Source organism: Danio rerio, chromosome 24 (genome assembly GCF_049306965.1).
Source record: "Danio rerio strain Tuebingen ecotype United States chromosome 24, GRCz12tu, whole genome shotgun sequence".
In the NCBI taxonomy this organism is placed as follows: domain Eukaryota; kingdom Metazoa; phylum Chordata; class Actinopteri; order Cypriniformes; family Danionidae; genus Danio; species Danio rerio.
Genome location: NC_133199.1, coordinates 42,223,318 through 42,244,434, shown reverse-complemented (window position 1 = coordinate 42,244,434; position 21,117 = coordinate 42,223,318). Strand labels below are relative to the sequence as shown.

The 21,117-nt window shown below is 36.2% G+C and overlaps 1 protein-coding gene and 2 long non-coding RNA genes across 4 annotated transcripts; 1 reads left to right on the top strand and 2 right to left on the bottom strand.

The window, feature by feature from the left end:
- Positions 1-1,122: 1,122 nt before the first annotated feature.
- Positions 1,123-3,928, bottom strand: LOC141380767 (uncharacterized). The gene is made up of 6 exons (XR_012399557.1): positions 3,902-3,928; positions 3,476-3,580; positions 2,377-2,505; positions 2,117-2,202; positions 1,762-1,804; positions 1,123-1,664 (listed from the first exon to the last, which is right to left on the bottom strand). It is a non-coding gene; the product is annotated as an uncharacterized lncRNA (long non-coding RNA).
- A 3,907-nt stretch (positions 3,929-7,835) lies between these two features.
- LOC137489272 (uncharacterized) lies at positions 7,836-18,541 on the top strand. The gene is made up of 7 exons (XR_011008674.2): positions 7,836-8,062; positions 11,448-11,506; positions 11,847-11,910; positions 12,026-12,123; positions 16,747-16,957; positions 17,039-17,140; positions 17,931-18,541. It is a non-coding gene; the product is annotated as an uncharacterized lncRNA (long non-coding RNA).
- Positions 9,820-21,029, bottom strand: zgc:154125. 2 transcript variants are annotated; one of them, XM_005170638.6, is made up of 8 exons: positions 20,845-21,029; positions 20,058-20,115; positions 18,282-18,326; positions 16,875-17,093; positions 16,510-16,797; positions 11,820-12,098; positions 10,870-11,109; positions 9,820-10,308 (listed from the first exon to the last, which is right to left on the bottom strand). In XM_005170638.6, the coding sequence occupies exons 2-8, from the start codon at positions 20,080-20,082 to the stop codon at positions 10,124-10,126; spliced, it is 1,281 nt and encodes a 426-aa protein (XP_005170695.1). In that variant the 5' UTR covers positions 20,083-20,115; positions 20,845-21,029; the 3' UTR covers positions 9,820-10,123.
- Positions 21,030-21,117: the final 88 nt, after the last annotated feature.

Here is a 21,117-nt window from a genome sequence, read left to right as displayed (position 1 = left end):
ATACAAAAATGAAAGATTTGCTGTTATTTACTCACCAATGATGTCTTCTCAAATGTTCTTATGTTTCAGAGACGCTTTGGTAAATGCAATTTATCAGCCCCGAAATTAATTAATTACATTAATATTTTTGTTTTGCATAAATAACAGTTAACACAAATATTTTCAAAAACATCTTAGAAGATTTGTTTTTTATTTAATTCTTTAATTCTTATTTAATATTATGTAACGGAGGCCAGCTACTGAAGTGCTATATACTGTAGGTAAACCTCGCACCTCTGACTTTAAAAGGTGCTCTAGCTATGGACACAAGAGGCCATGGTCTTTAGCCTCCTTGCTAGAGCAACCAATTTTCATACAAAGAATCACCGGTTCGATCCCAGCTCAGAGTGGGTTGGGTTCAGTAGGAGCAGTGGGTAATGTGGGGGCTCATCCGGGATGAAAATGAGGTTTAGGAGGGGTGAGTGTAATGAAGGCTAACTAGCAAAGTGCTATGCAGGCAAACCTCACTCCTCTGACCTCAAAAGGTGCTTTAGTGACAGATACTAGCGGCCATGGTGTTTAGCCTCCTTGTTAGAGCAACCGACTCCCATACAAAGAATCACCGGTTCGATCCCTGCTCAGACCGGGTTGGGTGCAGTAGGAACAGTAGGTTCAATGTGGGGGCTCGTCCGGGATGGAAGTGAGGTTTAGTGGGGTGAGTGTAACAGAAGCCAGCTAGCTAAGTGCTATGCAGGTAAACCTCACTCCTCTGACCTCTAAAGGTGTTACAGTTACAGAAACCAATTCCAATACAAAAAAATCGCAGTTCAATCCCAGCTCAGAGCAGGTTGGGTGCAGTGGGACCAGTAGGTTACAATTACACAGCAAAATATGGGGACCCAAAACAACTCTATGGGTGTTAATTTCAACCCTTTGAAAGTGTCTCATGGGGTCCACTCAAAACAGACTTAAATCAACACTTTCAAAAGGGTTGGCACATTGACACCGAAGAAAGGGTTAATTTTAACTCTGGGCAGAGTTAAAACATGTAACTATATTCAACACCGCCTGGTGTAATATATTGTTATTTTATTCAACTCTCTTGAGTGTAAATATGGTAAAAAGGTCAAATAGACTGTAAATTACAAAAGAAAAAACATTTTATTTGAAAACATTCACCACTTCAACAATTCATTCAGTTTTTAAAATGCAACAATGTCAAATATGCTTTAAATGTTTTATTAGTACAGACAGTATCAACAAAATATGTATGACCAGTGCTCAAAAAGGCTGTTTCAGTCCTTTGGTCCAAACTTGATGTTTCATCAGAGCAATTTGAAAGTTCAATATAGCGTCACTCATAGTTTTCTTCTGAACTCATAGTTTTCTTCTGAAATTACATTTTAAACAACTTGGCGTGCAAATCTTTCACTTCTGGTGTTTCCTTGGTCCTCCATATCAAACACAGCAGTTTAAATGAAGGTATAAATGCTGTAAACTTGTGTGAAAACAAACTAGAGCTAGGAAATCTCATCAAGCATGTCCTGTGAATGAAGTGCTTCCCAGCCACAGGATGTCCTTTATATCCATGACGATGTAGCAGCTGCTGATCGCTCGTCTGGTGGTTCCTGATGCACAGATATAGGGTGATGCTCATCTAAGAACTCTTCAAGACTCCAGCATGACTAAGAAAAATGTTTGAAAACAAATTGCAATCAAATTCTATGATATATTTAAAAGAACATTTAAAGTAAATAAAACATTAAAGAAATCTAAACTCACCTTTTGAAAATCTTCATGATGATCCACAACTTGACTCTCCCAGCTGATTGAGGTGACAGGATATGGAAAAGTAGAAAAAACACATACATCACTGTTGGATCTCCAAAAACAATTAGGTTAACCACTATGTCTAGAACTGGAAAAACAGGCAGCTGTCTGTCCAGAATCCTGAATTTAACACAACACTTGGAGCAAAATTTAGAGGAGCTTAAAATCTTTTATATCATTTAGTGATGCTGATTTCCCAAAAATATTGGCCACAGTGTAAAAAATATTCATAAACTTACAGTTTTCTGTAAGCGTGTGCGTGCATGTGTGTGTGCGTGTGTGTGTGTGTGCGTGCATGTTTCTTTACCAGATTCAACTTGTTAGGCCCTTTCAGGTCCAGTATTGACGCCACCTTTCCTGGAGTCTAGCAGATGTTTCAGGTCCAAATATAATCTTAAATATTAGGATAAGCAGAAGAGGAAAAGTGCAAAGCAGAGCAAAACATTATTTAAGTAACAGTTCACTCACAATACAAAACTCATCACCGTCATGTCATTTGTTATTCTCTAATGCTCTAATACCCTCTTAGCTTATTGTGAAACAAATAAAGAACTTTATCAAACATACCTTCATTATTATCACCACATATGACCAAGAAGGTGTGCTTGGTGTCATTTCACCAACTCTGGAAATACACCATCCGTCTCTAATCAGCCACCGTCACAGGGTCTTGTGTTATTGTATAGAGAACTGTGGCTGTTAAAAAACAACAACACATTAGTATCAAACACATATGCATAACCTTCAGATAAAAGAGATAAACATCACAAAGTATGCCTCACACTTTTTCAGATATCTTTTGATTCAGATGTTGATTATTGATAATAAATCTAAAAATCAAACTTATATCATCATTAGGCTGCTCAAATATGAATCAGTTGATTAATTTTACAGACAGGTGGCTGTTTACAACGCACTAAATTGTCTTTAATAAAAAGGAAATGTTGTGTACAGTACATGCTAAGTTTAGCCTATAGTTTTAAGCACAATATCATGTGGGAGAAAAAGCTTGACTTAGATGTTCCTGACTACAGAAATAGCCTAACTTACTAACGTCAGACATCCCGAGTTGGGAAAAGTCATTTTCGGGGGATACAGAGTTGATTTGCGGGAGGTAACGTTAGCGGGAGAGATGAGAACCTGAAGAGCAATGAGATGAGTTGCGCGCGACGTACCTGAAGAGCGGTGGGGGTGACTTGCGTGCGACGTACCTGAAGAGCTGGGAGGGATGCGGTGGAGAGGGGTGTGTAAAGTGTTGAATGACCGGGCGGGAGACGCGCGATTTCCAGGAGATTATCATTCATTTGCGGGCATCTACTTGGGCATCTGGGAGTCTCTGTGCATTTGCGGGATAACGTTAACGTTAGTCCCGCAACTTCCGGGAGACTTCTGTAACGTCAAATGTCTGATAAAGTGCAAACGTGGTCATTTAAAGACATTAATAATAACATTCCGACTTTAATGGTTGTCAACACTTAATATAATTCAAGCGTAACTGTTACGTTATCACGCGAGTCTATGGACTAACGTTATATGGACGGCCACGAATGAACCAGTTTAAAAGAGCTGCGGTGTTTAAAATAACCAAATTAACGTACACGAATAACAAACAATCATATGTTTCAGTCAGGAAGCCTTTTACAAGTAAGCATGTTCATTTACTCACCAGATATGTTTTAGAAACTCCAGAGCTCATGGAAACCGTCCTGTGTTGCCGTTAGCATCCGGGCAGAGTAGGCTAGGCTGCTCCGGGGATTCCCTCGCTAGTTTGCTTCAAATTAAAGGAGAAGTGTCGATTTTATTTTTCAGATGGGTAACAACGCACAAAATAGCATTAAGCGTGACAGAAATGTGTTGAACATGTACATTTGATGTTTTTATGCACTATGTATGCGTGAGCATATATAAAAACATTCTTGAAAAGAAGTCAATAGTAATGCAGTTAAGCTAGATACACAAACGACCATGAATGAACCGCAGAAGTTTAAAGTTGTCACTCTATTCTAAAATTATTAACTTAACAATATGTTTACAACTGTATTTCCTTAAAGAAAGTCAGTAAAAATACCAACATTTAGGTAGTTTGACTCACCAGTTGCTGTTCTAAACCTCAGATGGGAAATGGCGTCTGGAAAATTCTTCAGTGACTGGGGCTGCATGAATTCCCGGATGTTGGAAATAACTCCACCAAGTGTTGAAAAGATAACTCCTTGATTTCGCACTGAATAAAATCAATTCTAACTCTTATTATATTCATTTATCAAAATCTAACTCTTTAACGTCAACACTTTACTCTCAAATGCTTCAACACCGAGAATTTAACTCTGATGAATTTGCTGTGTATAATACTTTTTTATTATTATAAGAAGTTTTCTATATTTTTTGTATTATTATTTATTTTATTTTTATTTATTAAAATGATTAAATACTAGATTAAAGGAATTTTTTTATTAATTTGTTTAAAAATAACTGACTTAATTAGATTATATTTATAATTATATAATGTTATAATTATATTATATCCTAGATAATGAGGGTATTTTAGAATATTTTTCATATTTTAAGTTCTTATATTATTGTTATTTTCTTGTTTGGAGAGGTAGCAGCATCCCTACAACCTTATCAGCACAGCAATTATAACTGAATGTGAAAATTATTGTTTTGTGTTTAAATTACAATATTTTTGTACCACAGTAGAAAGTCAGTCAGTCATACAAGTTTAGAAAGACATGATTGTGAGTAAATGATAACTTACATTTTTGTTGAACTGTTCCTTTAATATCAAGAGGCAGATCCCACTAAAATAGTGATATTTCGTTGGTAAATAATTAAGATAATCTCTTCACTTATGATGAAATCCCATCTCTCTGTAGAAGGACGTTCTTGTAACTTCACTACGGTCTGTGTCTTTTTCTTTTCTTTCGTTTGTTTCCTACTTATTTGTTCTATGTTGTGAAATGTGAATGTAAAAAAATGTTGTGATAAAGACTTGTATGATTAAACTTTATTACTGTGATTTTTGGTATCATTGTACTGTTGTGAGAGCCCTGAATTCAGCATGCTAATATCTATTGTTCAATGATTATTCGTAATTTACATTTACAGTTTGCAAGAACCAAAATTCAGTTTTCAGTATGTTAACCTACAGCATTTCCAGCTGAAATTGAATATTGAGTAGGGGGCGGGGTTTTATTTTTGAGCTCCTCCTCTCATTTGTCACTTTCAGCAAACTAATGGTGTGTGCACCAGAAGCAGATGAAGCGTCAAGTGCAAGTGATTTACATGTTAAGTCAAGGCAAAGGCATGAATGTACATCCTGCGGTGCAATTTGCGCAAATGAGATAGCGCTAATGACGCGACGCAAACTGAGTGTTTTTCTTATTTGATGCACTTAACGCACAAATCGTGCAATTCACTCAAGTTAAAAAATCAGAACTTTAGCGGACATTCGCACCATGTTAACCAATCAGGAGCTTGCTCTAGTTTGGGCGTGATTATGCAACACAATCTCACGGCAATTCGTAACTTTTTGATTTAGTAGCTAATTCTTATGAATTTGTACGTTCTAATTTGTACATTTTAATACGATTTGCTCATCCCCCAATGATGGTTGGGTTTAGGGGTGGGGTTAGGTGCCACGCCTCCTTTTTATATCGTACAATTTTGTACGACTGAACTTAGCCACTAAACTGGCAAAACGTAACATACTTGCGTTTGCTCTTGAGATCAGGCTAGATTATGACAATCAGTGCACCGAAGGGAAATGCTCCTGCCGACACCAGATAACAGCTCATCATACTGGATTCGGCTCAGCCGGAAGCAACGCTGAAAACGGTGTTAAGTTTCTGGAGTTGATGGATGCAATTCAAAAAGTATCTAGTGCACTCAGATATGGCGGCAAACCAATCTACAGTGTTTTTCAGCTTTCTTAAGCACACAAATTACAGCTAATTCCTTAATAAAATCCATGTTAGCCCTTTAGCAATGACGCTAGAGTCACCAGGCATACAGAAGCCCTGGCCATGATGCAAATGCACTTTTTGAAGTGAATTTGACGCGCGAATAAAGCGAGTAAACTCAAAATGTTCTTGTGTCTAATTACACACAAATAGCATAATTTATTTATGAACGCCATATCTTGTGTGAACACAGCAAATCAATTTTAGGGGTGTGGCTATGCAAATTTCACTCAATTTTACGTCTTCAAAGAAGAACTGACGTTTAAGAGTGAAAGCAGATGGTACAATTTTAACTTTAATACCTTTAGACTAAGATTGTGCGGAATAAACAATGTATGTTGATTTTGAACAGTATTAAATTTAAGTTTATTTGTAGAGCACTTTTTACAATAATTATTGTTTCAGATCAGCTTTACAAAAGGTGTACATTATTAAATTACAAGCAAATTAAGTTAAAGTTACAATCATATATAAATGATTATATATAGACAAAGTTAACCTGCAATTATATAGCATATAAGTGATGTCTATGTGTATTGTGTTGTCGTCGATGGTAAGCATCATCTCTTCATTCAGTATAAATAAAACATTGTACAGTAGCAAACTAACAGGAATTCAGGAAGCTGTTTATAGGCTAATCAGAATTTCTGCTAGTCCATTTAAAGAGATCTGTCAATCAATAAGTGATGGTCAATTTAACTCCGCAAACAAATACCCAAAACAAAGCATGAAACCATATTTTACAGCAGTGAGATTATGCTAAATGCATACAGTAATTAATCAGACTCTCAAAATTACAAAATATAATACACAAGAGAGAATAGCAGTGTATGGCAGACAAAACTCAAATAACCAGCCTTTTTAACTAGTAAATCAACACTGCAGTGTCCTCCTCTGGTGAACTGATGCATTGCTTTTTTATTTAAAGTTTTTAAAAATGCTTTATAAAACAACGATAATGACCTCTTAAATGTGACAACTAATAATGTCAAGGAGGAGACAGTTTAACAGAGACTTATTTTGTAAACTTAATCCAAGTGAAGAAAACCCCCTATTTAAAAAAAAAACTAGCTCTTAATGCCTACCCTTTTCTTTTCTTAGCTGTTATCCTAATTCAGTTCACCAACAAATGGGGATGTCTCAGAATAACTGCTGTGCAAACACACTCTAGTTAAGCTCATCTGAATTACACAAAACACTATGCAGAACAGTATTCTTGTGCAATCAACTAAAATGAATGACTAACCAGACAAATCAGCAATGACTTGTGGTGAACGGAGTGAGTTTGATCAAATACCCCAATTTTCCATGAATGAAGAAAGATAGAAATAGACAGTTGCTTTTTATTAAATGTTTATTATTGTATTTAGCCTTCAACTACAAAACTGTGGACAATCTAATATACATCCACAATTTAACAAGCACAAAATGCGTTATCATAGTGAGTATAAAATGCTTCATAAAAACAAAATACTTACAATAAAATACATGACACAGATTTAAGATTGCATACACGATTGTGCAAATAATGATACAAATGCTGAGAAATATTACGTTTCTAATATTAAACAAACCAAATTAGTAAAAAGCTTGGTTTAAATGGATATATTTAGCTCATGTGCAGTTTTCTGCTATCCAGGCGCAAACTTTCAGATTTCGGTCTAATTCTGTCTCGTTATACGCAGAACGGATGAATTATTACATGAAGAAAGAAAATGTGTCTGAATTGTGACCGTGTTTGTGAATATACAAATACAGTCTGTGTAGTAGGCTAGTTTGCTGTGTATTTATATGTATTTAAAATATAGACTTTTTATTTTATAATGTTTATATTTATGTAATGTACTTAATTGAATTGTATTACCAAAAAGATGTTTTTGTTCTAACTAGATGTAGACTGAGTTATGATAGAAGAAATAAAATAACTCATTTACTACAGGAAAGAAAAATATTCTATGATAAAATAATGTTTTTATGTTTTCTTTCAGGTGTAAATTAACTGGAATCAGATCTGAATGTGAGATTTTGATAAAAATGATGTTTAAGCCTCGATCACCAGCACCTCTTATTCAAATGAACACTCGACCTTCCTCCAAAAATACACACTTTCTTATGAACTCTGCTGTCCTCTGTGTATTTTTCATCAGATTTAACACAAACGAATACAAAATATGTAACAGAGCTTTCGCGAAGCTTCTCGCTAGTTCAGTGTCATGACGTTTACTTCAAGCGGGAACTTTTTAACGGACGTTTGGCAGATGATGACCTGAAGCGGAGGTTTGTACCATCAGCGGGTAAGAATAGCCTATATTAGTTTTTAAACTTTAATATAAATTTATTTTCTGTCACATACTAGCCTAATTATTTCGTATGGGAACACACTGAAAAAAACTGATGTGCAGTGAACCATTTCCGTCGTCTTTAGTTTGTGTTTGGGTTCTCAAGAAAGAGTCCCGGTTGTTGGTGTTTTGTCCCTGAACCGAGATTAACCGTGAAATATGAGATTTTTACAGCACGTTAAAATTACAGGCATGTTTACCATTGCTAGTGAAGTAGTTGATGATTTTCACCAGCTAATGGTGCTGCGAGCTGATACTTCAAAGACCAATATGGCATTATCACTGGTCCATGAACAGTTTCTGCTTGCTGCCAAACAATTTCAAAGCTGTAACAACAATTGGCGATTCAGTCATACCACATTTTAACACAGCTGTCATAAAAACATATTAATATGTGGACCCTTTAATATTCTCAGAAGCTGTGGGAATTGAAAATATAAAAGAGGAAATACATTAAGGACCATTGTTATTGTTTACATCCCCCAAAATGGTCTATAGTAACATTATGAAGAACTAAATCTGCATGAGATTGGATGTCCTGCTATTATCATTAATTAATATATATAATTAATAATAGAAAAAAAATGTTTCTACTGTATTTTTTAAATGACTAGATTTAATTGCTCAGTGCAGGACAAATGACAAATTTTAATAAACCTGCCTTTAAAAATATGTATAGTCAGATAAATGGACAGATAAAAACAGTAGAAGGAATTGTTTTTGGAAAAATCCTTTGTCTTGTTCAATATATCTTATACATAGATGGCTTGAGGACAAGCAAACAAGAATGAGAGAATAAAAAAAATAATTGAGAGAAGTGACCGTATATTAACCTTCACTGGCTGTATAGCAATAGTATAGGCAAGGATTTATAAAGATCATCTTATAATATATAATAATTTGCCCAAAATTTATAGCAAGTTAAAACCTCAAGTGGCACAAAAGAAGAAATTTTGAAGAAAGTGAAAAAACTGATGTGCAGTGAACCATTTCCGTCGTCTTTAGTTTTTGTTTGGGTTCTCAAGAAAGAGTCCCGGTTGTTGGTGTTTTGTCCCTGAACCGAGATTAACCGTGAAATATGATAGTTTTACAGCACGTTAAAATTACAGGCATGTTTACCATTGCTAGTGAAGTAGTTGATGATTTTCACCAGCTAATGGTGCTGCGAGCTGATACTTAATAAAGACCAATATGGCATTATCACTGGTCCATGAACAGTTCCTGCTTGCTGCCAAACAATTTCAAAGCTGTAACAACAATTGGCGATTCAGTCATACCACATTTTAACACAGCTGTCATAAAAACATATTAATATGTGTACCCTTTTATATTCTCAGAAGCTGTGGGAATTGAAAATATAAAAGAGGAAATACATTAAGGACCATTGTTATTGTTTATATGCCCCAAAATGGTCTATATTAACATTATGAAGAACTAAATCTGCATGAGATTGGATGTCCAGCTATTAGCAGTAATTAATATATATATATATATATATATATATATATATATATATATATATATATATATATATATATATATATATATATATATATATAATAATTAATAAAATAAAAAAATAATGTTTCTACTGTATTTTTTAAATGACTAGATTTAATTGCTCAGTGCAGGACAAATGACAAATTTTAATAAACCTGCCTTTAAAAATATGTATAGTCAGATAAATGGACAGATAAAAACAGTAGAAGGAATTGTTTTTGGAAAAATCCTTTGTCTTGTTCAATATATCTTATACATAGATGGCTTGAGGACAAGCAAACAAGAATGAGAGAATAAAAAAAAAATTGAGAGAAGTGGCCGTATATTAACCTTCACTGGCTGTATAGCAATAGTATAGGCAAGGATTTATAAAGATCATCTTATAATATATAATAATTTGCCCAAAATTTATAGCAAGTTAAAACCTCAAGTGGCACAAAAGAAGAAATTTTGAAGAAAGTGTGTGGTACACCGCCTCCTCCTGTGCCTTCTTCAGTCTTGTCTTTGCCCGTGCTCTCACCCAGAGTGTAACAAAACTGCAGTATCTCCACCTGTTGTTTTGTCTTTATCTTTGATTGCTTGAATGCTGCTTTCCCCTTGTCTTCTTCGCTTCACCGCAACCAGCACTATGATCAACAACACAAGCACCAACAGAAGTACCGCCAGGACGACAGGCCACAGATTTTCTGACTCAGATCGTGCTGTGAAAATGACAGACAGAATGCATGTTTGTGGTAAAAGTTAAAATGGGAAGTTGTGTGGTTGTACAGGCCTGTACTGAGAACTGAAAGTGACTTTTGTGCATTGCTTGTACAATCAACATCAATTTGCCCAGTAGACAGAAGTGTATTTATATCAGTGGAAGGCATATGGGTAGCAGACATGTTGAGAAACAATTCTGCGTTGAACACCACAGAAAATAAAGTAACAAACATTGTGTTAAAGAGACAGTTCACACAAAAATCTTTAGAACAAATGAAGGGAAAGTAAATCATGAAAGTTTTCATTTTTGAGTGAGCTATCCTTTTGACGACAGGGATATAAATTTGTTAATCTAATATTTTTGAATGGCATTATTTGAAACAAACACTAAACTAATTTTGGTTCGTTACCAGGGCAGTAATATTGAATTTTTTAGATAGACTTTTAAAAATAGAAGTGCCAAAAACACACTAAAAAGTAAAAAATTAGAAGATGATTCAAACAGTGAACTAAAATTACATGGCATATGAAGTATGGACCATTTATATATGTATTATTACCTCTGTGGCTGTAAAGCTGGCTGAAACGGGAGAAACCTTTTCCACAGTTCATCCGGCAGCAGTAGAGTCCGTTTTCTCTTGCATAAATATTTTTCCCGTATTCAGACAGTCTGCTGCGGCTATACCTGTCGTTAAATGGTGTGTAATACCAGTAGTAGGACTTGCAGACATCAGAACAATTAGGACATGAACACTCTAGGGTATGCCCAGATGCTGACATTTTTGCAGCAGGAGGTCCTTCTGCACCAGACACAAAAACAACACCCAAACACTCTCAGATTTATCATGCAAACTGAACGAGCATTTCAGAAATTGATTATTTTCATTGCAGTTAAAATCATGTTTTTGTGGAAGTTTATAGTTTCTGTTGAGCAGTCTCTTTATATAGGATACATTTATATAGCATATACACTGAAGATTCAAATTAGTGAACAATTTCCTGCATTTTGAGTTCACTACTTAATCCTATTGAGTCCTAGCTATTGATGTTAATCAGGCAACTGGTGAGAAATTCCACTATTATCTGAAAAGCTATTTAACTCTTAGCCTAACTTTTCCTGTTTTTCTGACTTTGCAAGCTGTGAGCTGTTTAAGAGAAAGTGAGCAGTGTGAGAGACTAGCATCAGGTACACTTTAGGTAATCTTTCTTTGTGCTTCAGTCGTTGCTGTTCTTCAATTTTGCTCTTTGTGTTTTTCTCCAAATTAAGGGATTTTGTCTTTGTATTGCTTTGTTAAACAAAAAGTTCAGCAAAATGGATATAGCCATTGTTAAGATTGCTTTAATGTGGAAAATATATTTATTTAATATTTATATTTATTTTATTATTCAATAAATTTTATATTTATCTGGTTTTGATCTCCACTGTATAAATTTCAATGTAGAAAGCTATATTAAGTGTACAGTATAGTGTTAGGTGTTGTGTTTGTGTTGTTTTGTAATTTTTTTTTACCTATAACTTTGATCTCCTGGGCATCAGAATCTTCCTCCTTCTCTGCAGCGGTTGCACTGATGTAGCTGTGCCTGTAGGTGGCGTGGCAGTGGTACGTGCCGGAAGCTTCTGGTGTTGCAGTGATATTATATGTATCTGCAGTGATGTCTGGGATTTCTATTTGATTCTTATAGAAAGTTGCCTTTTCCACTTTCTCTGCACCCCAGGCCACACACCTGAGAGCCACAGAATCACCCAGCAGTGCTGGAGCAGCTGGAGGCTCCAACATCACCAGTTTATCTGAAACACACAGAAGAATATACAGGTCAGATAACACACATCCAGCATTTACTGCACTTACAGAATACTTTAAGGTCACCTGCTTATTAACCTAATATCAAATCAGACAATCGTGTGGCTGTAACTTATTACATTTGTGCATGTAGGTCAAAAATGTATGAAAGTAATTGAATGTGTGACTCTGGACCACAAAATGCACAGGTAATGTTGAACCATATATTTGACTGTAGTCAAAATCTCATGTTATGTCAAAATCATTAGAATATTGATTTGAATATTAGAATATTGAGAGTAATTATATCAAATTTCATATTTTTAATAGTACTGTGTATTACTAAGAGCTTAATTTTGACAATTTAATAGGGATTTTCTCAGTATTAACCTTAGAATGCAGAATTTCAAACAGTTTTATATTGATCAAATATCGTCCTATCCAAGAGGAAAGCTAATTTATTTTAATTTCAATTGATGTTTATCAATGTCAATTTAAAGAAAATAACACTTATGTCTTTGTGGTCCAGCATAACAAATGTGAGGGTGCAGGACTGTCTGCAGAGGCTGTGGATTAAAGATAATAATGTTGTAAAAAAAATTTTCATAAGAAAACCTTTATATGACATCAGTGTATAATCAGCAGATAAAGGTATTACAGTCTAAGAAGGGAAGTATTAGTAGTATTAGAATTTTTTTATTTTTTTTTGGGTACAGTTAGTGTGATATTCAGAGAGGCAATTGCAGATTAGGAAGTGAAGTGGAGACTAAATAGTTGAGTTTTCAGTCGTTTCTTGAAAATAGCGAGTGACTCTGCTGTTCTGATGCAGTTAGGGAGTTCATTCCACCAACTGGGCAGATTGAGCGTGAGCGTTCGCGAAAGTGATTTCTTCCCTCTTTGGGATGGAACCACGAGGCGACGTTCATTCACAGAACGCAAGTTTCTGGAGGGCACATAGATCTGCAGAAGTGAGAGCAGATAAGAAGGAGCAAGGCCAGAAGTCACTTTGTAGGCAAATATCAGAGCTTTGAATTTGATGCGAGCAGCAACTGGCAGCCAGTGCAAACTGATGAGCAGCGGAGTGACATGTGCTCTTTTAGGTTCATTGAAGACCACTCGTGCTGCTGCGTTCTGGAGCAGCTGAAGAGGTTTGATAGAGTTAGCTGGAAGCCCAGCTAATAGAGAGTTGCAGTAATCCAGTTTGGAGAGAACAAGAGCTTTAACAAGGAGTTGAGCTGCATGTTCAGATAAGAAGGGTCGGATCTTTCTGATGTTATAGAGTGCGAATCTGCACGATCGAGCAGTTCTAGAAATGTGGTCAGAGAAGTTTAGTTGGTTTAGTTGGTATTAGTTGGTTTAGTTGGTATTAATTTTATGTTCACTTTTTTATGTGATGGCAGCCATTGAGTTGCATCATATAAATCACCACAGTTTAAACTTAAAATCTTCTGACGCAAAACAAAAGTCACCTACACTTACCTTATATCTGCTAATTAGTTTCAGTATTTTGTTATTCACCAGTTTTTTTACTATTGTGAATTGCATAATGGGATGTTGATCTCTGCTCTGCCGGCTTTTGATGGTGAAAATCCAACTCTACCGTTAAACAAAGTGAGTTTTCTTAACATTGCAGCAGTTTGAAATAATATAATGTATACAATATAATAATATATAGAGAAATAAGTGTGTAAAATATCAGAAAATGCACTGGCAGTTTATTTTGAGTTTTTTGTAGGGTAATATACAACACCAAGCCAGACAATATAGCACTTTAAACTGATAAAAACGTTCATGAAAGTCACTTTTTCACACTTTTTAAGGTTTAAAGTTGTAGGAAGAAAGATCAAGATCCCACAATGCAATTCAAAAATAAAAATAGAGAGAAAAAAAAAAACATGAATCACAAAATACATAAAACTGCTCATTTATGGATTTTGTTTTTCAGTGTAGGTTGGGTTACTCTATACAAAAGGTAGATTTGTTATGCAATCAAGAGTCCTCATTTATGACAGTGCCACATAAAAACAACAAATGGGCACCATAAAAGTGTAAGACATAAAACATTAGATGCACAAAACACAAGTCTTCAAGTGGATAAAAAGAAAAGATAAAACAAAAAGAAAAGTCTTCTGTAAGATAAATGAACAACCAAAATAGCCAAAAAAATCTATAAATACTCCAAATGATATATAAAATAAAACTACAAGACACAGAAACACCTCTGCTTTAGTCTATACGTTAATTAACTGTAATGACGGTTGGGCCGATAGACAATGCCATCGTCCTTCACTGATGGCCAATAGACAACACGATGCTGAGCCGGCATCGGCCATCCTCCGCCCCACCCCCGTCGCAAACCCGCTCGCATTAAAGAGTTTACACTAATACGTCTTAGTGTTAAAATGCCAATTTAAAACCAAAATGATCCACATCCACACTGTTTTACCTAGCATTTCTGAACATCCCTCCGATTGCTGAAAACACACATCACGTGACCACACACAGACACAGCCCCCCACACACACAGCCACACACTGTCATGCCCTCCTCTGAGCTCCAGGCAGAGAGCAGTGCATGTCGGACAGTTTATGAAGGATGTACCGCTGGATCGCGTCTCACTATAGTTGTTAAACGTGATATTCAGACATCCCTAGTCTCCCGGAAGTTCCAGGAGTCTCTATGCATTTGTGGGACTTATAATGCCCGCAAACGAGTGAAATCGCACGACTTTCTCCCGGTCCTCAAATAAGTCACGCACCCTTGTCACCCCCGAATCCCTCCGGAAGTCTCTATGCATTTGCGGGACTCATAATTCCTGCAAACGAGTGATAATCTCCTGGAAATTGCACGTCTCCCTCCCGGTCCTCTAATAAGTCATGCACCCTTCTCACCCTCGAATGCCTCCTCACCCCCGAATCTCTCCTCACCCCCGGATCCCTCCGAAAGTCTCTGCATTTGCGGGACTCATAATGCCTGCAAACGAGTGACAATCTCCCGGACATTGCACGTCTCCCTCCCGGTCCTCAAATAAGTCACGCACCCTTCTCACCCCCGGATCCCTCCTCGCTCTTCAGACAACCCACCTCCCGCTTTTCACATGATGACGATGCCATCGTCCATCGCGATGTTTCACATTAGACATCGTACGATGACATCGCCCAACCCTAACTCTTACAGGGCTTGCACACTGAATGTGCCACACCGTGCCACCATGTGCCCTGCATTTAGGAATTGTAAACATAGATTTCTATCAGGGTACGCACACCAATGCTGCAAGTCAGTGGCTGTCCACAGCGTCCAGCTATGACTCAGGACACTGTTCAAATTTCTGCTGCACTACAGCAGTGGTTCTCAAAGTGGGGGTCGGGACCCCCCGAGGGTTCGCGGGACAATGAAGGGGGGGTCCCCTGGTGATTTCCAAAAATCTATTTATTTTTATTAAACCATAATAATTACCATTTTAATCCATAACCTACTAAAAAAATTGTCGTTTACAGTAACTATATACTACTGTATATAGTTACTATAGTAGCTTATAGTTACTAGTTCTATTGGATTGCGACCCCTCAGGTAATTACATTATATTAAAGACTCAGCAATAGCGTCAGATGCAGCAAATTGATTTTATAATACCAGGTTAAACTTTCTGGCACATTTACAGCACTGACATACATTAAAAAAAATATAACAAAGAATAGACTCGGGTTTATTGGTGTGTGTGCGCCCCATTGCATGCAAGGTTTCTGTATTTATAACCACCTCAGAGGATATTGGGGATCGCAAGTTACTGGCATTGTTATTTTGGGGGTCGCGAGCTGAAAAGTTTGGGAACCCCTGCACTACAGAGCGTCATCTGTATAGTTTATATTCAATAACATGCAAATTTAAGCGTTACTTTGAACTGAGAAAGTGAGATATAAAGTTGTGTTTATGCAACAAGTTTATTTTTCAGTAAAGTGTAACATCACTTGTAAAACATGGTTAAGAAGGGCATGTTAAACTCAAGGAAATGACTATAGATGGCAACGTGGTCAGAAAGAGAACACAGAAAGACAGCAGTCTATGTAGAGAAGTGAACTGCAAATGCAACAGACACAAATTTCTAAATATTGTAATGCTTTCGTCTGTGAATATGTTTTACCCGGTATCATGATAAACTAAACATCTTTTAGATATTTTTTCCTACACTGGATCACAATTTTTAGATTTTGACAATATGTCAGAAAATTTCCAATTTTAATGAAGTTTCAAAGGTTTAGTGTAGTCTTTTGGGCCTTATAAGAGCTCACAGTATATCCACAGAAGGATGTGTTACATGGTTAAAACGACATGACTGAGTAAACGATTGGCTAGGCTATTCTAATATCTATTCACAGGTTATTTATTTTAAATAGAGAAGGAAAGAAGCTAAAAGGTCACCTGTAATCTTCAGTGTCACCGCATTGCTTCGATGTGTTGCGTTTTTATTCAGGCACCAGAAAGTGGCTCTTTCTGCATCTTTGAGTTCTGCAAAGATAACAGCCCTCTTCAACTTCTTATTAACATCAATTCTATCTAATTTGAATTCCCTCTTGCCACGAAACGCAAAACACTTCCAGTTGTGGAGTTCTTCAGCATCGTCCACCTGCAGCACCAGGTTTCTTCCTTCTCCTTTAGATATCACAGAGCCTCCTACAGATGGGGAGAGCTGAGCAAGAGCCTCCAGCACTGAGAGACACAGAGATCATGAGAAACAGCAGGAGGAACAGACCATTGTGGATTTACATTTAGGATGGTGTTCATACCCAGTACAGTGAGGGGGACCGGATCACTCTTCTCTCCGTTCTGCTCACATTCATATTGCCCATTGTTGTGTGGTGTCACTGTGGTAAGAAGCATTACATCATTCTGATGGGGTTGTTCTATTCCGTTAATAACCCATTTTGTTGGGTTGCTTCCTCCTTTACAGATGAGAGTGACGTCGTCTCCAACATACACCTGTGGGAATCTCGGCCGGAGAGACACTAAGAGAGGAAAAACACACATGAGAGAGAAACGTCTCGAACAGGAGGTTGGCTGATTTCATAATTCTGAAACTATTTAATTAAAAAGTTAGAATTTTCATTCTTTAAGAATAAAAAAATAACTTAAATATATTTAGCTGGAAGAACAGCTTGAGATGTTTGATTGTATATTTATTTAGTTTATGTATTTAATGCTTTTTTCTGCTTTAAATAAACACAAATATTTAATATATTATTATTTTTTATTTTTAAATTTGTGAATTGATGTCCTTTCTCAGACTTAACAAATATGTTCTTTAGAAGAACCGATTCCAGTTTATTTGTTTTATATTGCATGAGTAAATGTCTAAATTATCAAGTTGACAAGTTAAGCCATATATATTGTCAGTGACTGAAAGGCATTATAAATATCAAGTTTTAGTATGCAAAACAAACACTGCAGTGTCCATAGATAATTTTTTGAGCCGTGTTTAGGTTTTTCCAGAGATAACGTTAGTCCTGTTTTGAATCTGCCACTATGCTGATGCACAGATGTTTGTAGTCCCGCCCCTTTGTAAAAGAGGGCTGGAAGCACAATCTCATTTGAAGAGAAAGTGACAGCCACCATCCTGAAAGGGGCAGTTTCAAAGAAATATTATGTGTGGCATATTTTGAGCTGAAACACACACACACACACACACACACACACACACACACACACACACACACACACACACACACACACACACTCTAGGGACAACAGAGGTTTGTTTATCTTGTAAAAAGAGGCATAATAGGTCCTTTTTAATGTTTATCAGAAGAATTGATGGTGTCTGGTGCTTGTTAATTGTTCTGCAGGAGTCTCCCTTGTTTGTTCTCAATCTCCTATGTCTGCTCGGACCTTCACAAAAAACTACCACATGATCTTCCTTGGACCAAGAGGAAGCTCCTTATGAATGAGGAACTTCCTACACACAGATATTATATACAAACGGTCTGCAGATCTGTGCTGGGTTTTGCCAATGATGTGCATATAATAGTTTAGTTTTGACATTAAATGTTTTGAACTGATCATCTTCAGAAACTGAACTTCACTGCATGCCCTGTGTCGATGGTTTGGTCATATGCGCATTCTGAAGATGAAGCGTGCGAACAGAACTCCTTACAATTCATCATTCAATGTATGAAATGAAACGTGGGTTCATTTACCTACTGGTTTCTGTCCATTGTCTTCCTTTATGAGCACCAAAAACACTGAAACAAAAAAGATGAATCAGGATGAAGAATTGGTGTCTTTATTTTAAAAAGCTTTGAACTGAGACGGCCACACCCAGGCAGTTCTGGGAGAAAATCACATTTGGCTGTGTATGCATTTACTTATTCATGTATTTATTTAAAACTTGCTCAAATTAACTGTAAGAACATCTTAAAATCACATTAAATATATGAAATAAATAAATTCAAAAACTAAAACATGCTGTTTAATATTTATTTATTGTTATTTCATGTTTTTTCTGATTTCTTGAATATTTCTGCTGATGCTGTGCATCATAAATGTAAAAAAACAACAACAAAAAATATTGGGTACCAGTTGTTGTAACCCAAATTGTTGGGTTAAAAAATGTGGTAACATTTTACAATAAGGTTGTGTTAGTTAATGTTAGTTAGCATTAGCATATTTGCATTTACTAATATGAGCAAACAATGGACAATACATTTATTACAGTACTTGTTCATGTAAGTAACATTAATTAATAGGGATGTAACGGTATCAGAATTTCACGGTACGGTAATACCTCGGTATGAATGTCACGGTACAGTATTTATTGCTTTGAAACAGGAACTTCAATTCAAAAAAATATTAAACCATGTAAAAAAATTAAGTTTCAATTTAGTATTGTTGAAAACTCATCACATTCACGCGACATACCCTCCGTCCCTGCTTTACAGTATGCGCGTGACAACACAGCTGATAAGAACTCGCGCGACAACACCGCTATTCAGTACGCGCGTGACAACACAGCTGATAAGAACTCGCGCAACAACACCGCTATTCAGTACGCGCGCGGCGACAACACCCGCTTTAGGGTTTTCCAGCTCTTTTTGATCCCCGCTTCTAGCAGCACACTCCATTTCCGCATTACTGGATCTGTAGCGACAACAGACCGCAAGGGATTATGGCCAAGCCTGGGCTGATAAGAATTGTAGTTTCCGGTATCTCCCGTTCGCTTCATTCGCCTGAGCAAATTTTCTCAGAAGAACTGTAGTTTTACCGAGTCATGCGACTACGGTAATATCGAAAAAAATTTATATTGCGGTATGACGGTATTTACAATACCGTTACATGCCTATTAATTAATGAAAATACAGTTGTTCACTGTTAGTCCATGTTAACTCACAGTGCATTAACTAATGTTAACAAGCAGGAATTTGGATGTTTAATAATGCAGTAGTAAATGTAATGTAAAAGTACATTAACTTATGAAAGCTTAAAGTGTAAAGTTTGACAAAATTTTTTGAAAACATTAACCCAATGTTGAATTTAATCCAGCATTGGATTACAACAACACAACATTCCGTAGAGTGCACAGCAGCTATTTCAAAGTTTGTGTATATTTTTCAAAGTACTTTTGTTATATATATATATATATATATATATATATATATATATATATATATATATATATATATATATATATATATATATATATATATATTTGTATGTTGGTATAATGCAAATCTATGAAACAAAATGTTCACACTAATCAGAAATCTGAAACAAACTTCATGTCTCTGTTACGGTTTAAATAAAATGCAGTGTTTTCTGGAAGCTATTCAACACACACCAGTGTATTAACCAGATAAACTTCTGTTTATGCAAATAGGTTGGTTAAACTCCAAAACGGTAAAATACTAAAATAAATGTAAAAACATTTCATCACACAGAATCAGACCGCCAGATGATGCTAAACTATTGTGTTTTACCTGACAGTGTCAGCAGAGACTTCATGTTCGTCGGCGGATTTTGAGACGTGTTGTCTGTCTGTCAGAAAGAGAAAAAGGAAGTGAGTTTGTCAGTGTTTGGTTTGATCGTGTTTATTCTGACAGGGTTATTTTTTTCTCTCATGGCAATTTGAGCAGCATCTCTCTCTCTATTTGGTCATACTGAGTCAGCAGGCTGCGTTTAACAGCTCACTTCAGCTGCATATTTGTTTTTCAATCTACAAAATGTGGGAATTTGTAGTCATGCTAGTTAGTGATCAAGAATGACTGGCAGCATGAAAAGAGCATAACAGATTTAACTTCGGGCTTGACTGTATGACAGCGTGTCTGTGTGTGTGATTTATTGTAGGCTAGTAATAAAAATAAGTGTAAAGAATTTGTTTATTTTTGCAATAAAGTCATCATGGGCTCTTTAAAGTATACGTTAAATAAATCAAAACTAACCAGTGAGCGCAGCGCTCGAGCTAAAGCTGATAGCATATGGGCTAAAGCTACCTGACATGTCATAATGCAAATGAGCTAACGAAATCATCATATGTGGTATCTGTCTGAAGATAGTTTTGATGAATGTCTGTGTAAACGTTGAGTAAATGTGCATATGAAGCGTGTATATTTGTGATTTAATGTGAAAAGTGGTAAGTTTTACTAATTAATGTTTCGCCTTATTTTACAAGGCTGTGCTTTTGTGTGAGTTTAAGATTTATCTGTGCTGAATTCTCGATCACGAGGTGAAGTTTATGCATGGCGAGTCACCACGGAACCGATTCACCTGCGAGACTGTCCTTTTTGCTTGAAAAAGCGAGATCACGACCTTCCTGTTTTTCTTTCTTTTCCTTACAGCTTCAACGGGAAGCACTAACTGCGGAAGCACAACCTCCTAAAAGAATCAACAGTTTTGTTTTTTTGGTTAACTGACTCTTGAACTGAAACTTTTGATATTGAACTTTTGATAGTGAAACGATTCATTTGAACAGCGCAATGATTCATTTGTACAGCGTAGCGACTCATTTGAACAATGTAACGACTCAATAGAACAGATTTG